The sequence below is a fragment of the Sapajus apella genome, unplaced genomic scaffold, assembly GCF_009761245.1.
Source record: "Sapajus apella isolate SASKATOON/1434 unplaced genomic scaffold, GSC_monkey_1.0 scaffold61, whole genome shotgun sequence".
NCBI lineage: Eukaryota > Metazoa > Chordata > Mammalia > Primates > Cebidae > Sapajus > Sapajus apella.
This window is the reverse complement of record NW_022437001.1, coordinates 7870410-7885902: the sequence shown is the minus strand read 5'-3', so window position 1 is coordinate 7885902 and position 15493 is coordinate 7870410. Positions and strand designations below refer to the sequence as shown.

The 15493-nt window shown below is 36.5% G+C and overlaps 2 protein-coding genes across 4 annotated transcripts in view; one reads left to right on the top strand and one right to left on the bottom strand.

Moving 5' to 3' along the window:
• ANAPC10 (anaphase promoting complex subunit 10) overlaps positions 1-3121 on the bottom strand; it is a 148387-nt gene extending 145266 nt beyond the window's left edge. For all 3 annotated transcript variants that reach the window (XM_032246480.1, XM_032246477.1, XM_032246478.1), the window contains exons 1-2: positions 2990-3121; positions 837-964 (exon numbers count right to left, since the gene is read on the bottom strand). In XM_032246480.1, the coding sequence (XP_032102371.1) occupies positions 837-951 (115 nt within the window). In that variant the 5' untranslated portion in view covers positions 952-964; positions 2990-3121. The remainder of the gene's footprint in view (positions 1-836; positions 965-2989) is intronic.
• ABCE1 (ATP binding cassette subfamily E member 1) overlaps positions 3082-15493 on the top strand; it is a 33374-nt gene continuing 20962 nt past the window's right edge. The window contains exons 1-9 of the mRNA XM_032246476.1: positions 3082-3324; positions 7435-7564; positions 8583-8668; positions 11445-11542; positions 12524-12641; positions 13476-13613; positions 13751-13820; positions 14267-14363; positions 15241-15330. Of these exons, the coding sequence (XP_032102367.1) occupies positions 7462-7564; positions 8583-8668; positions 11445-11542; positions 12524-12641; positions 13476-13613; positions 13751-13820; positions 14267-14363; positions 15241-15330 (800 nt within the window). The 5' untranslated portion in view covers positions 3082-3324; positions 7435-7461. The remainder of the gene's footprint in view (positions 3325-7434; positions 7565-8582; positions 8669-11444; positions 11543-12523; positions 12642-13475; positions 13614-13750; positions 13821-14266; positions 14364-15240; positions 15331-15493) is intronic.

Sequence of the window (15493 nt, the reverse complement as noted above, 5' to 3'; positions counted from 1 at the left end):
GATATATGATAAAAAAAATTCCAGTGCATTAGAATTAAAATAAAGCATCTAAACAAAAGGAATGTTAAAATCAGACCAGTGTACAGTAGTATCTTTATCCGCAGTTTCACCTTCTGTAGTTTCAGTTGCCTTTGGTCAATCACGGTTCAAAATATTAAATGGAAAATTCCAGAAATAAACAATTGGTAAGTTTCAAATTGTGCACTGTTCTGAGTAGTGTGAAGAAATTTCTCACCATTTTGCTCCGTCTCACCCAAGACATAAATCATCACTTTGTCCAGCATAACCACACTGTATATACTACCCCATCATTAGTCATCAACATCATCCGTTCCTGACATTCAATTAATAAACATCATTATGGCTTGATGATCCAGGATCACCAGAAGCAGATGCTTCTCCTTCTGAAGTACTGTCATAAGGTTAATAGTAGCCTAACACTACATCACAACACCTATATTATTCACCTCGCTCCCTCTCATCACATAGACATTTTATCTCTCATATCATCACAAGAGGAAGGGTGGATACAATACAATATTTTGAAAGAGAGATCACATTCACAAAACTTTTATTACTTTCTTACTACTTCTATTGTTATAATTGTTCTATTTTATTACTGTTATATTGTTAATCTCTTACTGTGCCTAATTTATAAATTAAACTTTATCACAGGTATTTATAGGAAAAAACATGGTATTAACATAGAAAGAGTTTGGTGCTATCCATGGTTTTAAGCATCCATTGGGAGTCCTGGAACATACCCCTGAGATAAAGGGAGATGACAGTATAAGGAAACTGCAAGTGACTATTTTCAACAGCTTTTTCATTTTTACCTGGTTTGCAAGATGAGAGTGACCAAACAGCTTGTGACCCAATTTCCCGTACTGTTCCAGTCCTTTCCAACTGCTTAGGGTCAGCACCAGGAGGTGTCTTGTTTGGTGTGGTCATTTTTAAAAATATTCTATGTGGAAAAAAGAACGCACACATTATACCAGGAGCTGAGCATCTTTCTATGACAGGTTTTTACCAATAAAAAATTTAATGGCATTCATATACCCTGATAGTAATCATTTATTCTCAGATGCAGTTAATATAATTAAATCACTGTAATTTAACTCTTAGGTGCTGGGCATGGTGGCTCACACCTTTATCCCAACACTTTGGGTGGCTGAGACAGGAGGATCATGTGAGCCCAAGAGTTCAAGACCAACCTGGGCAACATGGCAAGACCCCATTCCTATTTTAAATAAATAAAAATCTTAGGAATTCAGGTTTTATTTCATATGACCAGATATGCAAAGCAGCGAGCTGTCGTAGTCAAAAGACCACAGAATCAAAGCTTTGGCTTCAGTATCTCCTTTAATTGGCCTAAACTTTGAGTAAGTCTGGGCTTTATTTCCTCTCCTGTCAAAGAGGTTCACTTGATGATTTTTAATTATATAATGTTGTGCAGTTCTATACTTCTATGACTAAAAATTCAAATGACTTTTAGCCCTAGACAAGTCAGATTGAAATACTCTTATACTAGGAATATGTAAACATTGATCCTCATTTTATTAACCAATTTTTTTTAGAGACACGATCTAGCTATGTTACCCAGGCTGGTCTTGAACACCTGGCTTCAAGCAATCCTTCCACCTCAGCCTCCCAAGTAGCTGCGATTACAAGTGTAATCCCACTGCCCCCCACCAAGATCCTCATTTTAAATATTCATTGAGTGATACAGAGATACATGCCCTCTAGCTGTCAAAAGTTTCATTTAAGGCCGGTCCTTAAACGAAACCTGGTGGCTCACACCTGTAATCCCAGCAGTTTGGGAGCCCAATGTAGGTGGATTGCATGAGCCCAGTAGTTCAAGACCAGCCTGGCCAATATGGTGAAACCCTATCTCTACAAAAAAAAAATACCAAAAAATCAGCCTGGTGTTGCAGCACGCACCTGTAGTCCCAGGAAGGCTGAGGCAGAAGGACCACCTGGGGTAGGGGGTGAGGGCGCCGGAGGTTGCAGTGAGCCGAAATCGTGCCACTGCACTTCAGCCTGGGTAACAGAGCCAAACTCTGCCCCAAAAAAACAAAAATAAGAAAAATGTTAAAAAGTTCTATTTACATATGGCCTTAACATAGAAAATAAAGTCAGGAAAATGACTCCAGGATTATGAAGTAACTGGCCCATTCTAAAAAAGTCGACTTCATCTTTCACATCTTTTGTTAATTTTAGTAAGTCTATGCAAACGTGAAAAAACACTTCAATATTGGATCGTGAAGAATATGTAAAACTGCTTTGGTAGCACAGTTACTGCTACTGAACATTATTATACTTGCTATTCAAAACAGGTGCAATACTTCTGCATACCCTCCTTTCCTTGATACCTCCCATGTATCCAAAGTTGTTCTCTAATCAGCACACAAGCACGTGATACTCACTAAATAACCGCAGAGACAGTGGACTGTAAACTTTAGCAAGGCCTAAGGCTTAGATGCTCAATAGGTAATTTACTGAATGAATAAACAGATGAATAGGTTCAGTCATGAACTAGTTGTCATTTGCCTGCAAGTTAAGTGAGATCTAGGACGAATCTATCCAACTTGCAACCACTATTACTAACTGAACGTCCTGTCATCTAAGAAAACAAAGAAAGAATGTCCATCTCCACTTCAGGGCAGAATTTAACTGCCGGCCTTGGGACTGGACGCCACCAAGTGGATAAAATACGGAGCTGGGAGAAGATTGGATTCCCGGCCTTGAACTGACCACACAGTTGAGAAGGAGCTGAGGCCCAGGAGAGCGCGCAACAGCAAGCCGTGTCGGGACCAGACTCTGTTGGTCCTACTGATACCTCTAGCGTGCCAGAATGACTAAGGCTCCACTCCCGACCCACCCGCCTTGATGAGAGCGCGAGCGTAAAAAAAGATTGAAACTGGGAAGGAGAATGCATCTGTTTACGCTAGGACCACGCTCCACGTCGGAGAAAAGCCAACACACTTACAGTTTCCAGGCCTGGCTGCTGGCCGAAACTCAGGTTCTGAGGACCTACAGCAGCTACGTGCCACTCCCACTCAGCTTCCTAGGATAGCCTGGCTTCCCCAGCGGCGAGGAACAAGGGTCGCAGTACAATGACGTCATCGGGCCCTACCTACCTCCAGGGTTCCGCCTTACGCTCTCTGTCGCGCGCGCGCACTACATCCTATGGCTTGCGCGAGTGGCGGCTGGGCACCGCCATTTTGGCCGGTGGCCGTGAGAACACGCTGTGTGGCTGAAAAGTGAAGACAAGAACTGATTTGGCCTCTGCGCTCCCCTCCGCAAGGGGATCGTTTTCTCCAGGTACGTGAATCGCCCGGAGAGGTTTGGTTGTTAGCTGCCATCTGCCGGGCTGGAAAGACTGTAGGGACGTTCTCCGAGAGCCTTTGGTTAGGCCTCAGGTGGCGGAGACGGTAGCAGCGCGTGGCAGCGGCTCCTGCGGGACTTCTGGAACTGCTGGAGCGCGGGCGACGCCGAGACTTTGGGGGCGCCTCGATCTTCCCCTCCAGCCCACCTGGCTGTCCCCGCTGTTGCCTGCCACGCCCGCTGGGACTTCGAGAATGGACCTAGATGCCGTAGTTTCCACTCCCTGTTTACCCGACTCCTGCCCTGGAGCCAAACCTGCTGCAGAGGAGGACACCCTTAGAACTTACAGCACCCTCTAGTACCCCCACACTTCCCTAGCACACTAAAATGGACATATTGTCATATGTGCGTATTTGCTTGTGGGAAGTCGTGGCTTCCACGTTTTAGTGAGTGAATGAGTCATGGCATCTTGCCGCCATGAAGTCGAATACTCCGTGTCCACTCCCAGGCTTTATAGAAATGATGCACACATGTCGCTCTGCTTTTCTCAGAACAGTGTGTACGCAGCCGTAACGGGTTATCCCCATTAATTTCCCACTTAAAATCCTATAGCTTTTTTGGTCCGCTTTTATAGCACCCGGCACTTTCTCCTCTTATTTGTTTTTCCCTTTATTGTATCTTATACTCATTGAAATCAAGGTTGGTGTCTTTACTCAGAATACCTTTATTATCTGTTCAGGGCTTCATACATTGTAGACATTTAATACGTCTTGTGAATGAATGACAGCCAAAGCCGAATTTCCACCTCCCATTAACTACATAAGCTTATTTTCTCTTTTTTGATGGTAAAATCTATAAGAGAAAGAACTGTCCAAATAACATATTTTATTTTTGTACTCCTTCCCAACAGAACTGCTAATTATTTATGATAGTGGCATTTATGTTGCAGTAGTTTGTCCCGCATTCTGAGAATATTCATTGTATTCTGACACCTGACAATAATGCTTTGTTAGTGTAACCAAAACCTCAGAACTTGTATTTTAACCAGAAGGTGTTTGGGGTTTGTGAGTTGTTTTTTTTGTTGTTGTTTTTTGGGTTTTTTTTTAACTGAGTTCTCTCCTGTTTTAAAAAAGGGAGGTTTTTTTGTTTTGTTTTTTTAGGAAGAGCATTTAACAGTTGGGAGGGAGGGGGAGAAAACAATATTTAGATTAGAGTTCCTTCTAAATGTCTTAAAACTCTGAAATGAGAGCCATGTACCACTCCTAACTTATACGTGTTTTATAAGTCTAATAAACTACAATAAGCATAGGTTAGAATGTTTCATGTGATATTAAAGATCATTGGTTAAAAGCAATCTTTGAAATGCTTTTACACAGCATTACAATTATTTTGGCTTTAGACTGTAAATGCTTCCAAATATACCTCACTTCCTTTTTTCCTTTTAGCTGGAAGAATGACACTGAGGGTCATTGTTTTAGTGTCAGTTTTTAAGCGTTTTTGTCTTCAAATCTGAAATATCCTCAAATCCTTCTTTGTTTGCAGGAGCCTGTTAACTATAACCTTCCTCTCCAAGCTTTGCTATGTCTAACTTTTCTGTTGAAAAGAAGTAGGGAATCTCCTTGCCCCAATTCTTGAAATTGATACAGAAGTTGAATTAAAAGTGTTCACACAGTTAATTAACAGTTCTATCCATGTTCATTTTTCTTAAATCCACTGCAATTTATCACTATTTTTATATAAATCAGTTGAAGAAATAAAGTAATGGGAGATGATGGGGTTAGATAATAGAATGCCTGAATGCTGATAAGAATGAGCCCGTGGAGAGAATAATTGATGATGTTAAAGACAGGAAGGAGAATAGTTGAGACATTCTTATGGAATGTCTTCTAGTGTACAAATGGTCTTAGCTAGGTAAATAAGTATATTGTGATTGCTGGTTGGCCTAAGGGTCCATTTGAGACGATGAATTTCAAGGGAGATTAGTCAGCAGGTTTTGTGGGGTTTTTTCCCTACCCATTTTCTGTTGTGTATTTGAAGGTGAAGAGCTGAATTTAACCAAGATGATGATTGAGGGTATTTTAGCTGGGTAAGAAGGGAAATAAAAATACCAAGAGCTGAGGGACAGTGGAAATATGATAGAATCAAGAGACAGTGAAAGGTTTGGAGAATGGGAGAATCGGGATTGTTGGGTTGTTGTGTAGTGGGGGGTGAACTGGAAAGATAAGAGTGGTGGTTGGAGAATACAGTATTTGAAATTGTGTTTATAGAGGGATTACAGTTACCGGTAATGATAAGGTCTAGGCTGTAACCAGAAAAATGAATGGCTAGATAGATAAAAATGAATGGTAGAATAGAAGGCAAGATGTTGGAAGAGAGTGGTTAATGATGGGAGGTTCATCTGTTAGCATACTGAAATCACCAAGAACTATGTCAGGACTTGTAGAAGAGTACGTGAAAGTTAGCAGGGGGATGAAATCTTCAAAGAATGAAAGGGAGTGATCTGATAGTCAGTACTAACTAAAGCATTTAGATAGTTGACATGCAAAACTTTTTAGGGAGGAGGGAGAGATAATAGTCTAGGACAGTATTGAGGAGCAAGATGTCTAATCCCCCTCCAAGCCTAATTGTATTGATGGATGTGAAAAAGACTTAAGATGTCTACAAGGGGAAGCAATGTATCACAAAAAAAAGAAAAATCAGGATTGCATATCACAATCAGAAAAAGCCAACATGGTATCTTTCTAAATGGACAGTCATGGCTTCAGATTCATTCATTACATATTGGAGTAAACTTGAGTATCAATGCACTTTTTGGAATACTTTACTTTAATCACCATTTTAAGGAAATTAATTTCTGAACCACTAAGCCCAATATTGTAAAAGATTTTTTTTTTTTTTTTTTTTTGAGATGGAGTTTCACTCATGTTACCCAGGCTGGAGTGCAATGGCGCGATCTCGGCTCACCGCAACCTCCGCCTCCTGGGTTTAGGCAATTCTACCTCAGCCTCCTGAGTAGCTGGGATTACAGGCACGTGCCACCATGCCCAGCTAATTTTTTGTACTTTTAGTAGAGACGGGGTTTCACCATGTTGACCAGGATGGTCTCGATCTCTTGACCTCGATATCCACCCGCCTCGGCCTCCCAAAGTGCTGGGATTACAGGCTTGAGCCACCGCGCCCGGCCTTGTAAAAGATTTTTAACTTCACTTTGATCTTAATGCTATGTAGTTGATTAAACCGAAATATCAACACTTATAAAAGCTTTAAAAGTGAACATAGTATATACATATAGTTACTTGGTCTCCTTTTAATTTCATTGCTATTATAATTTCACATCTCTATCAGTGTCATTATAGTCAGATGTACACAACATGAAGTAATGCTTAGTTTGGGGGAAGGGCTTGTAGAATTTCCTTATCCTCCTCAGCTTTTTCAGTTTTCCTGGCTATTAATACTTCTTTTTCCATTGGATCTTTAGGTTTGCTTTGTCTGAGTTGGTTTGTTTTTTGGAGACGGGGTCTTACTCTCATCCAGGCTGGAGTGCAGTGGTGTGATCTTGGCTCACTGTAACCTCTGCCACCTAGACTCAGGTGATCCTCCCACCGCAGCCTCTGGAATAGCTGGGACCACAGGTGCACACCACCACATGCCTAGGGTTCTTTTGTTTGTTTTTTCTCATGAGATTGAACTAAATATATAAATTCAGGAAAGGTTGAAATCTGTCATATTGACTGTTCTTATCAAAACTGAGATAGCATGTCATTTGTTCAGGTCATTTATGTCATTCGTTGTTGTTTTAAAGTTTTCTTGTGTATATAGCTTGTTAAGTATATTCCTAGATATTTTCTTTTTGTTGCTATTGTAAATGGCATTTTTTTATTTTCTTAAATAAATCTTCTGATCAAGGCATATATGTAAAATTTGATATTCCCAACCTTACTAGATGATAGATTATTTTACAATTTTTACTATTGTTTAAATTTATTTTATTTTTGCAGATAATTATTTCATCTCCATGTAATGATCATTTATGTCTTCCTGTCTTTCATGCGTGTGAATTAGTTCTCTTAACTAATTACATTAAATTTGTTACTTTTTCTTTGATAGAAGAGCTGGATATTCTTTCACACAGTTATGGCAGACAAATTAACAAGAATTGCTATTGTCAACCATGACAAATGTAAACCTAAGAAATGTCGACAGGAATGCAAAAAGAGTTGTCCTGTAGTTCGAATGGGTAAGCTGATCTGTGGATCATTTAAGCATAAAAGAAAACCATGAAAGAAGTAACTGGTTTGATAGTTCTTTAGGGCATTAGCATATACTTTGTGTTCACCATTAGTTTCATAAAACTGTGAAGGCAAGAAAACTAGTTTGTTCTAAACTCCTTTTATTGGATCCTATTTTTAAAAGAAAGAAGAAATCATAGAATAATGTATCAGTATTTAAAAGTATATGGGATGTGAACTCAGCAGAGTTCAACTTACTGATCTTGAATTCTACAAAGTCCTATAATTAATGGGGGAAGGGTTACAATAAACTTTGACAGGATTCTCATATTTAAAAAACAAGAACAAAGAGCTCAAGAATGACTGTTCATAAGGTTTAGCTGTATTTTGAAGATCAGATAAACTTCCAACAATTCAGTTGAAAAATTATTGGTAATCTTTAAGGGCTATGTTAAGTAATTGTAAATGTACTAATGAAGCGTAGACTTACTGAATCTTAGAAGAAACTTTAGTTCTCATCTGTTATTGTCTCCTTTGCTATTCAGAAATTCTGTTATCACTAATAACGTGTTTAATTTTACCTGTATATTAGATGACTACATTATCTTTTTGGAGTTTTACTGATCTAGCTACCATTGTTCATTCTTTTCATGGTTTGCCTTACCGTTTTCAAGGCATATTTTGTTTTATGAATTTAAAATTTAGGTTATCTTAAAATAAAAGTAGTTCGGGATTTGCCACATTTTTACTGGCATATTTTCTTCACCAGTAGTAAATTAAATAAAATAAATAGATATTAAAGTCATCTCCCTGTTTCCTAACCAGGATATTCATATAAGTGATTAGAACTCTGTCCCCACAGAGCACTGATTCAAGGGACTATCTCAAATGTATTTCCTTGTGTGGCCTTGGTTTTTGAAAATATGCTTCCGTATGGAAATTTAGAACCAGCATTGCTTAAATAACGGTGTTCAGAAAATTAGAAGATCGGGGAAATGGCTTAATTATGTCTTTTACTTTACCTAGGAAAATTATGCATAGAAGTTACACCCCAAAGCAAAATAGCATGGATTTCTGAAACTCTTTGTATTGGTTGTGGTATCTGTATTAAGGTAAGTAATATTTTGTTTACTAAATCAAATTTGTAGCCTAAAACTAAAATCCGAAGATTCTGGATACCATGCTATAAAATGAGGCAAAATATAAAGCAGATGAATAAAGAACATAAATTTAGGAAAATGGTATTCTAATATCAGTGATATTGTTGCTTTTTTAAATTAATTAAACTACCTTTTTAAAAGTTATTCTTGCATACTCAATTTGATAAAGCCATTTCCAACCAAAATTTCTCTTTTTTCACTTTTTTGCAAAGACATTACCCTCACATTTCTTTCAAGTCCATATTAAATATTAAATTCACACCTTTTAAATAGAAATGCACACAGCCAAAAATTTTAAACTTTAACCTAATTCTTAAGTTTTTCTTCTGCTGTATTACACATGCTTCTATTGAATTTTTCCCAGTAGTATGATATAATACTTAAAATAGCTGAATTACTAGTAGTTTTTGTTGCGTTGAATAGTTTGATGAGGCTTTTGACTCGAAAATGTTGAATTTCTAACTTTAGTTTGTAAAAGGTGTTTAGGAGCTAATATGTAATATACTTAATTTAGATCTTTCTATTTGTAGATTTTATGAAAAGGAGCTTCACGAGAGTTCACATACCATACCGTTGCTCAAATAAATCATCTGTATATTTCATGTTGGTTTCTAAATCCTTGTTTAAGTATACAGAAAGATTTCGTGGATACCTGAAGACATTTTCACTTGCATTGAAAATATAAACAGAAAGCATTCCTTCCAGCAAATATTTACTAATCTCCTATTAAATGCCTGCCTTTATCCTGGGCGCTAGAAATCTGGTTTTGAGTAATATAGCATCTATTCTATTTTCCTTCTTTGCTGCTATAAGAAAATTAGATTTTAAAATTTGAATGTACACCTGAGTGGCTGAAAACATACTAATGAGATGATTCTCTTTGAAGTTGGGAAAGTAATGTATAATTCCTGAACACTAAGATATTATAATGCACGTCATATATGAACAGTGGATATTTTTTTCCTTGTAGAATTAAAGAAGTTTGAATCACTTGCAGCATGTAAGCATTTTATGTACATTTATGAAAAGTGGCTAATGGTACTCCACTGGTAAAAAGATAAAATTTATAAGAATTATAAAATATAATTTGTAAAATTATATAAATTTCATTAGAAATTATTAAAAGTATATATTTTATAATATATAAAATTATTTTATATATAAAATATAATTATAAAATTATATAAGCTATAAAAATATGCTTTGTAAAAACTTAATAGTTTTGGTTAGAGGGTGGAAATTACTTTATTAGAAAACAAGAGTAATTCTCTATGTTGTAACATATAAAATGGAAATTCCACCAGGGCAGTGGCTTACGCCTGTAATCGCAGCACTTAGGGAGGCTGAGGCAGGCAGATCACAAGGTCAGGAGTTCAAGACCAGCCTGGCCAAGATGGTGAAACCCCGTCTCTACTAAAAATACAAAAATTAACTGGGCCTGATGGTGGGCGCCTGTAGTCCCAGCTACTCAGGAGGCCGAGGCAGGAGAATCGCTTGAACTTGGGAGGTAGAGGTTGCAGTTAGCCAGGATCGCGCCACTGCACTCCAGCCTGGGCTACAGAGTGCCATTCCTTGTTAAAAAAAAAAAAAAAAAAAAAAAAGGAAATTCCCTAGAATCTCTAAACACGGAAACTTTGAATTGGTCCCCTGAGCTCATTGAACATGTCTGCTGAGCAGATCTCTAATAATGTGAGGTTTTAATCTTTGGATGTACCTCTGTAGTTGTCTATAGTTACGAAAAATTTTTTATGGCCACATTACCATTCTTAAATGAGCTTTCTGTTTTTGCCATTCTTGTTACTTGGACTTTTCATTTGAATATCACCTGATAGTCAAATGTTGTTCAAATAAGCCTATGTGTTTTGTTTGTTTGTTTGTTTTTAATGTGAATTGACACCAAGAATTCAAGTATGTTTTTCATATAGGACAATAAAAGTCATAATGGAAAGACATTAATCCCTGGTCTGTGCAAATAGGCAAGCCATTGGTGGGTTGGAAATAACCCAAAAAAAGATAAGATCCATGACCACAAATGGCTTTACAAGGTAGAACAGAAATCATACAAGGGCAGGAATAATTGAAAGTAACAGAGGGAGATCATCTGTTTAGGAAAGAATACGAAGTCATATATTCGGTGACTTTTTTTGTTGACTTGCCTCTTAGCCTTCCCTTATCTAATATGTTTTTTAAAAAAAATCAAATGGAAAACCTCAAGTTCTACAAGGTTTTTAATGAGCATTAAGCACTCTTTAAATATAAAGGATTATGCCCATCACTAAAGGGAATATTGAGTTACAGTTGATCCTTGAAATCACAGGTTCAAACTGTGCAGCTCTACATAAATGTGGATTTTTTTCCCCAGCCGAACGCAGATTGGCAATGGAGTATTTGCAGGATGGGATGCAAAACCCATTTTAGAAAGGGCTGACTCTCTTGTACTCATGTTCTGCAGGACTGACTACAGGACTTGAGTATGTGCCAATTTGGTTATACTTGGGAGTTCTAGAATGACTTTGCCCGCATATACTGAGAGAGAACTATAATTGATATCATTCTAATGTTCATGGAACTTTTATTTTTAAGTAAATAGTAAAAGGAAATAAAACAACATTTCACATCTTTATGAAACTCCTCATGTTTAAAAGATTGCTTATAAAATATTTAATCTGTTTTAGTCATGTGTATATGTCCGCAAATTAATACAAAAATTTTTTACTTTAAATAACAGAAATGCCCCTTTGGCGCCTTATCAATTGTCAATTTACCCAGCAACTTAGAAAAAGAAACCACACATCGATATTGTGCCAATGCCTTCAAACTTCACAGGTATATTTTCACATCAAGATTCCTCTTCTGTCAAGTTAAGAGTAAAATACATTTGGGATTTTAAGAGAAATGCAAAAATGGGGGAGAGATGCTATTAACCAGTCACTAAAGGAAAATACAATACTATAACATCATGCAGAATCATACTGTATATGTCTTTGGTTCATTCTGGCTAATATTAGAATTATCTGTGGGACTTTTTAAAGCTGCTAATGCCCAGGTTTCAGCCCAGTTTAATTACATCATAGGGTCTGGACCTTAGTATATTGAAAAAGTCCCAGGTGATTCTAATATACAACTGGGACTGAGAGTCACTCTTGTTCCTAGTACCCTTATCCCCAAAATAACTTTTAAGAGAACTTGCCTTTGATTTTGTTTATCCGTTAATCTTAAGATCTACAGAGGATATCACTTTGAATTTGGACATGTATTGTTAAGTCACAAATAAATCCTTAGTTTGGGATTTTTATCTGCTGAACACTAATGCTGTGAATCTAGGAGTCTAGATTTTACTAATAAAAAGGTTATTTCTCAACCTGCCAGCTTTAAGGGGCCTACTGCAGCAAGGAGAATGAAGTGGAATATTTCTGGTTGATGTGGCACTTCTCTCCTTGTAAGTAAATGGCAGGCCAGAAAAGAAAGACATTGTGGGGATGCACTTGCTATGTAATTTTGTACCAAAGCATTTTCTTATACATTAAAACTGAGCCTTATATGTAAAAAAGAAATATGACTTTAGGATGGACTTTGAAAACTGAATAAATAAAACTTGGAGTAATATGGATGCATTTCTAACAATTAACAGTGTAAGTTAATCTTGGCTGTTTTTTTTCTAATAGCCAATAATATCTGGCATATGTTTCTTAGCTTATTAATGGATGTGTGTGAAGTGCAAGTTCATTAAAATATATCATTCTGATGTTATGTGACTTTTTCTATGTAAGTCTGAGTTGTTTTATTATTTTTGTGTACTTGTAACAGGTTGCCTATCCCTCGTCCAGGTGAAGTTTTGGGATTAGTTGGAACTAATGGTATTGGAAAGTCAACCGCTTTAAAAATTTTAGCAGGAAAACAAAAGCCAAACCTTGGAAAGTATGATGTATGTATTATCAGTTTGTAAAAATTAATATCATGAGTCAGTTTTATGAGATTGGGGGGTGGTATGTGTATTTTTAAAATCCTCTTATTTTCAAGGTTATTTGTGGAAATAATACTGAGAAATGTATAAATAAAGCTCTTTTATAGTTTTTAACTAAAAATCTGTTAATGTTACTTAACTGAAAATTCTGAGTTGTTAAGCCTTGATTTAAAGCAGAATTCTGTTTAATTCTGCTATATTACATGCTTCTATTTGATTTGTCCCAATAATTTAATGTTTAAAATAGCTCAGTTAGTTTTTGTTTCAGTGAGTATTTTGATTAGGCTTTTGACATATGAATGGTAAATTTCCAACTTTAATACATAAAGAAATTCAGGAGCCACTGTATAATGTTCTTAAGTTAGATATTTTTATTTGTAGATATTATAAAATGGAGCTTTATTGTTACCCTGTTAATTGTTCAAATAAATCATATGTGTATTTCACATTTCGTTTTTGAATCCTCAGTTAAGTATCCAGAAAGATTTCTTGGATACTTGAAAACATTTTCACATATTTTGGAAATAGGGGCAGGAAACATTCCCTCCAGCTTAACCTCTTATTAGATGCCTGCCTATGTCCTAGGTGCTGGGAATCTGGTTTTGAGTAACGTAGTATCTGTTTTTTCTTTCTTTGCTACTATAGGGAAATGAGACTTTTATTAATTAGGTTCACCTCCAATCTTAAGTTAAAAGCCATAAGTATTCTGTTTCATATAGCATTCATCTTCTTTGTCATTGTATTATTAATTTAAATTCACATGATTCTGTAATTTTTTTTTTTTTTTTTTTTAAGGATCCTCCTGACTGGCAAGAGATTTTGACTTATTTCCGTGGATCTGAGTTACAGAATTACTTTACCAAGATTCTAGAAGATGACCTAAAAGCCATCATCAAACCTCAATATGTAGACCAGATTCCTAAGGCTGCAAAGGTCAGTTTTTAATAGAGGGAACTTAATGGATATTGGTAGAAGTATAAAAGCTATATCAAAATAAACTTGTTTTACTTTGTGATTCTTTTTAATATTGAAAGAAAAGAGTAGTAACTATTTTTGGTATATTGTGGCAGGGGACAGTGGGATCTATTTTGGACCGAAAAGATGAGACAAAGACACAGGCAATTGTATGTCAGCAGCTTGGTAAGTGTTTATTTTGTGGGGATTTGGTTTTCTTTTGTTTTGTTTTGTTTGTTTGTTTGTTTGTTTGAGACAGAGTTTTGCTCTTGTCACCCAGGGTGGAGTGCAATGGCATGATCTGGGCTCACTGCAATCTCTGCCTCCAGGGTTCAAGAGATTCTCCTTCCTCAGCTTCCTGAGTAGCTGGGATTACAGGCGTGAGCCACCATGGCTGGCTGTTTTGTGTATATATTTTAATAGGCCCCAAACCTAAGTGATGAAAGCATGCATCTTTATGTGGATTACTGAAATAAATGGGAAAATCTCTGGTAATTGTTGTCTTTACTTTAAACAGTTTTCAACTGAAATAGTATTCAAACTTCAAATGATGATATGCAATATACGTTTTAACTGGAAGAGGTGAAATACAATTTATGACATTGAGCACAATGCCTCTGTGTTCTTTGTAGATTTAACCCACCTAAAAGAACGAAATGTTGAAGATCTTTCAGGAGGAGAGCTGCAGAGATTTGCTTGTGCTGTCGTTTGCATACAGAAAGCTGATATGTAGGTTACTTTACAATTTTTGTTTATCTTCATTTGTATTATAGAGTTTTCCGTTGTAATGCTGCTAATAGAGAAATGGTTTTGAGAGAAATTCATAGAAGTGTTATCTAAGGCCCTAATTTTGAGGTACAATGTTGAAGCAGTTGTATATCCACTACCCATTTTCCTCGTTATATTCACGGGAAAATATTTATTTAGATAGTTTATAACTGATAGGTGCCAGAACTCTTATAAAGTCAGTTGTTCATTATTTAAGCCCTCTTTTTATGTGAAAAGATTTTAAGACTTAAGCTCTGCAGCCAGGCTAGCAAGCTTTTTAAATAACCTGAAGCAAAACGTGAGGTCTTTTAAACCATCCTAGGTAACTATGGCATGCCATGTGAGAGGGAGGAGAGGAAAGTTTCCTTCCTACATTCAGTGTCTCTCCTCCCTGATATTTATTGCTTATTTTTCCACATTTCTGCCCTGTCTGGTGTAGGCTAGCTCTTCTCCACAAAGTATTCTATGAATTCTTGCAATACCCTCCAAAAAAACTATGCTTAAATGTAGCTGACTTAAGAGAACAGCTCTCCAAACTACTTGAGACTATATCAGAATACTTTTCATGAGAAGTTACCAATTTGTCAGTTAGCCTAACCTGGTAGACCCTCACCAAACTTGTTGTGAAGTCTTTCTGTAAGTTTTTCCTTATACTTCTGAACAGAATACAGAAAGTTTTATCATTACAGCTGGATTCTTCATTACTATTGGAGATTTTTGTTGTGGTTAAATCGAAAGCTGTTGATACTACAGTGCTTTAAAATAATATGCAAGGTAGAATGTCTTGGATTTCAAAATTATTATATTTGCTTTTTTTTTTCTTTTTTATTTTTCACAGTTTCATGTTTGATGAGCCTTCTAGTTACTTAGATGTCAAGCAGCGTTTAAAGGCTGCTATTACTATACGATCTCTAATAAATCCAGATAGGTAAGTAGAGATCTGGCATATTACTGTGTTGTTTTGTTTGGGTATTTTTACAGATTTCTGAAGGTTAAACACTAAGATTGTCAATATCGTGTACATGTACATATTTCTTATCTTGGTTGTTTATAGCTACCACCTAAATTTACCTTTCTTTATCTAGAACAGA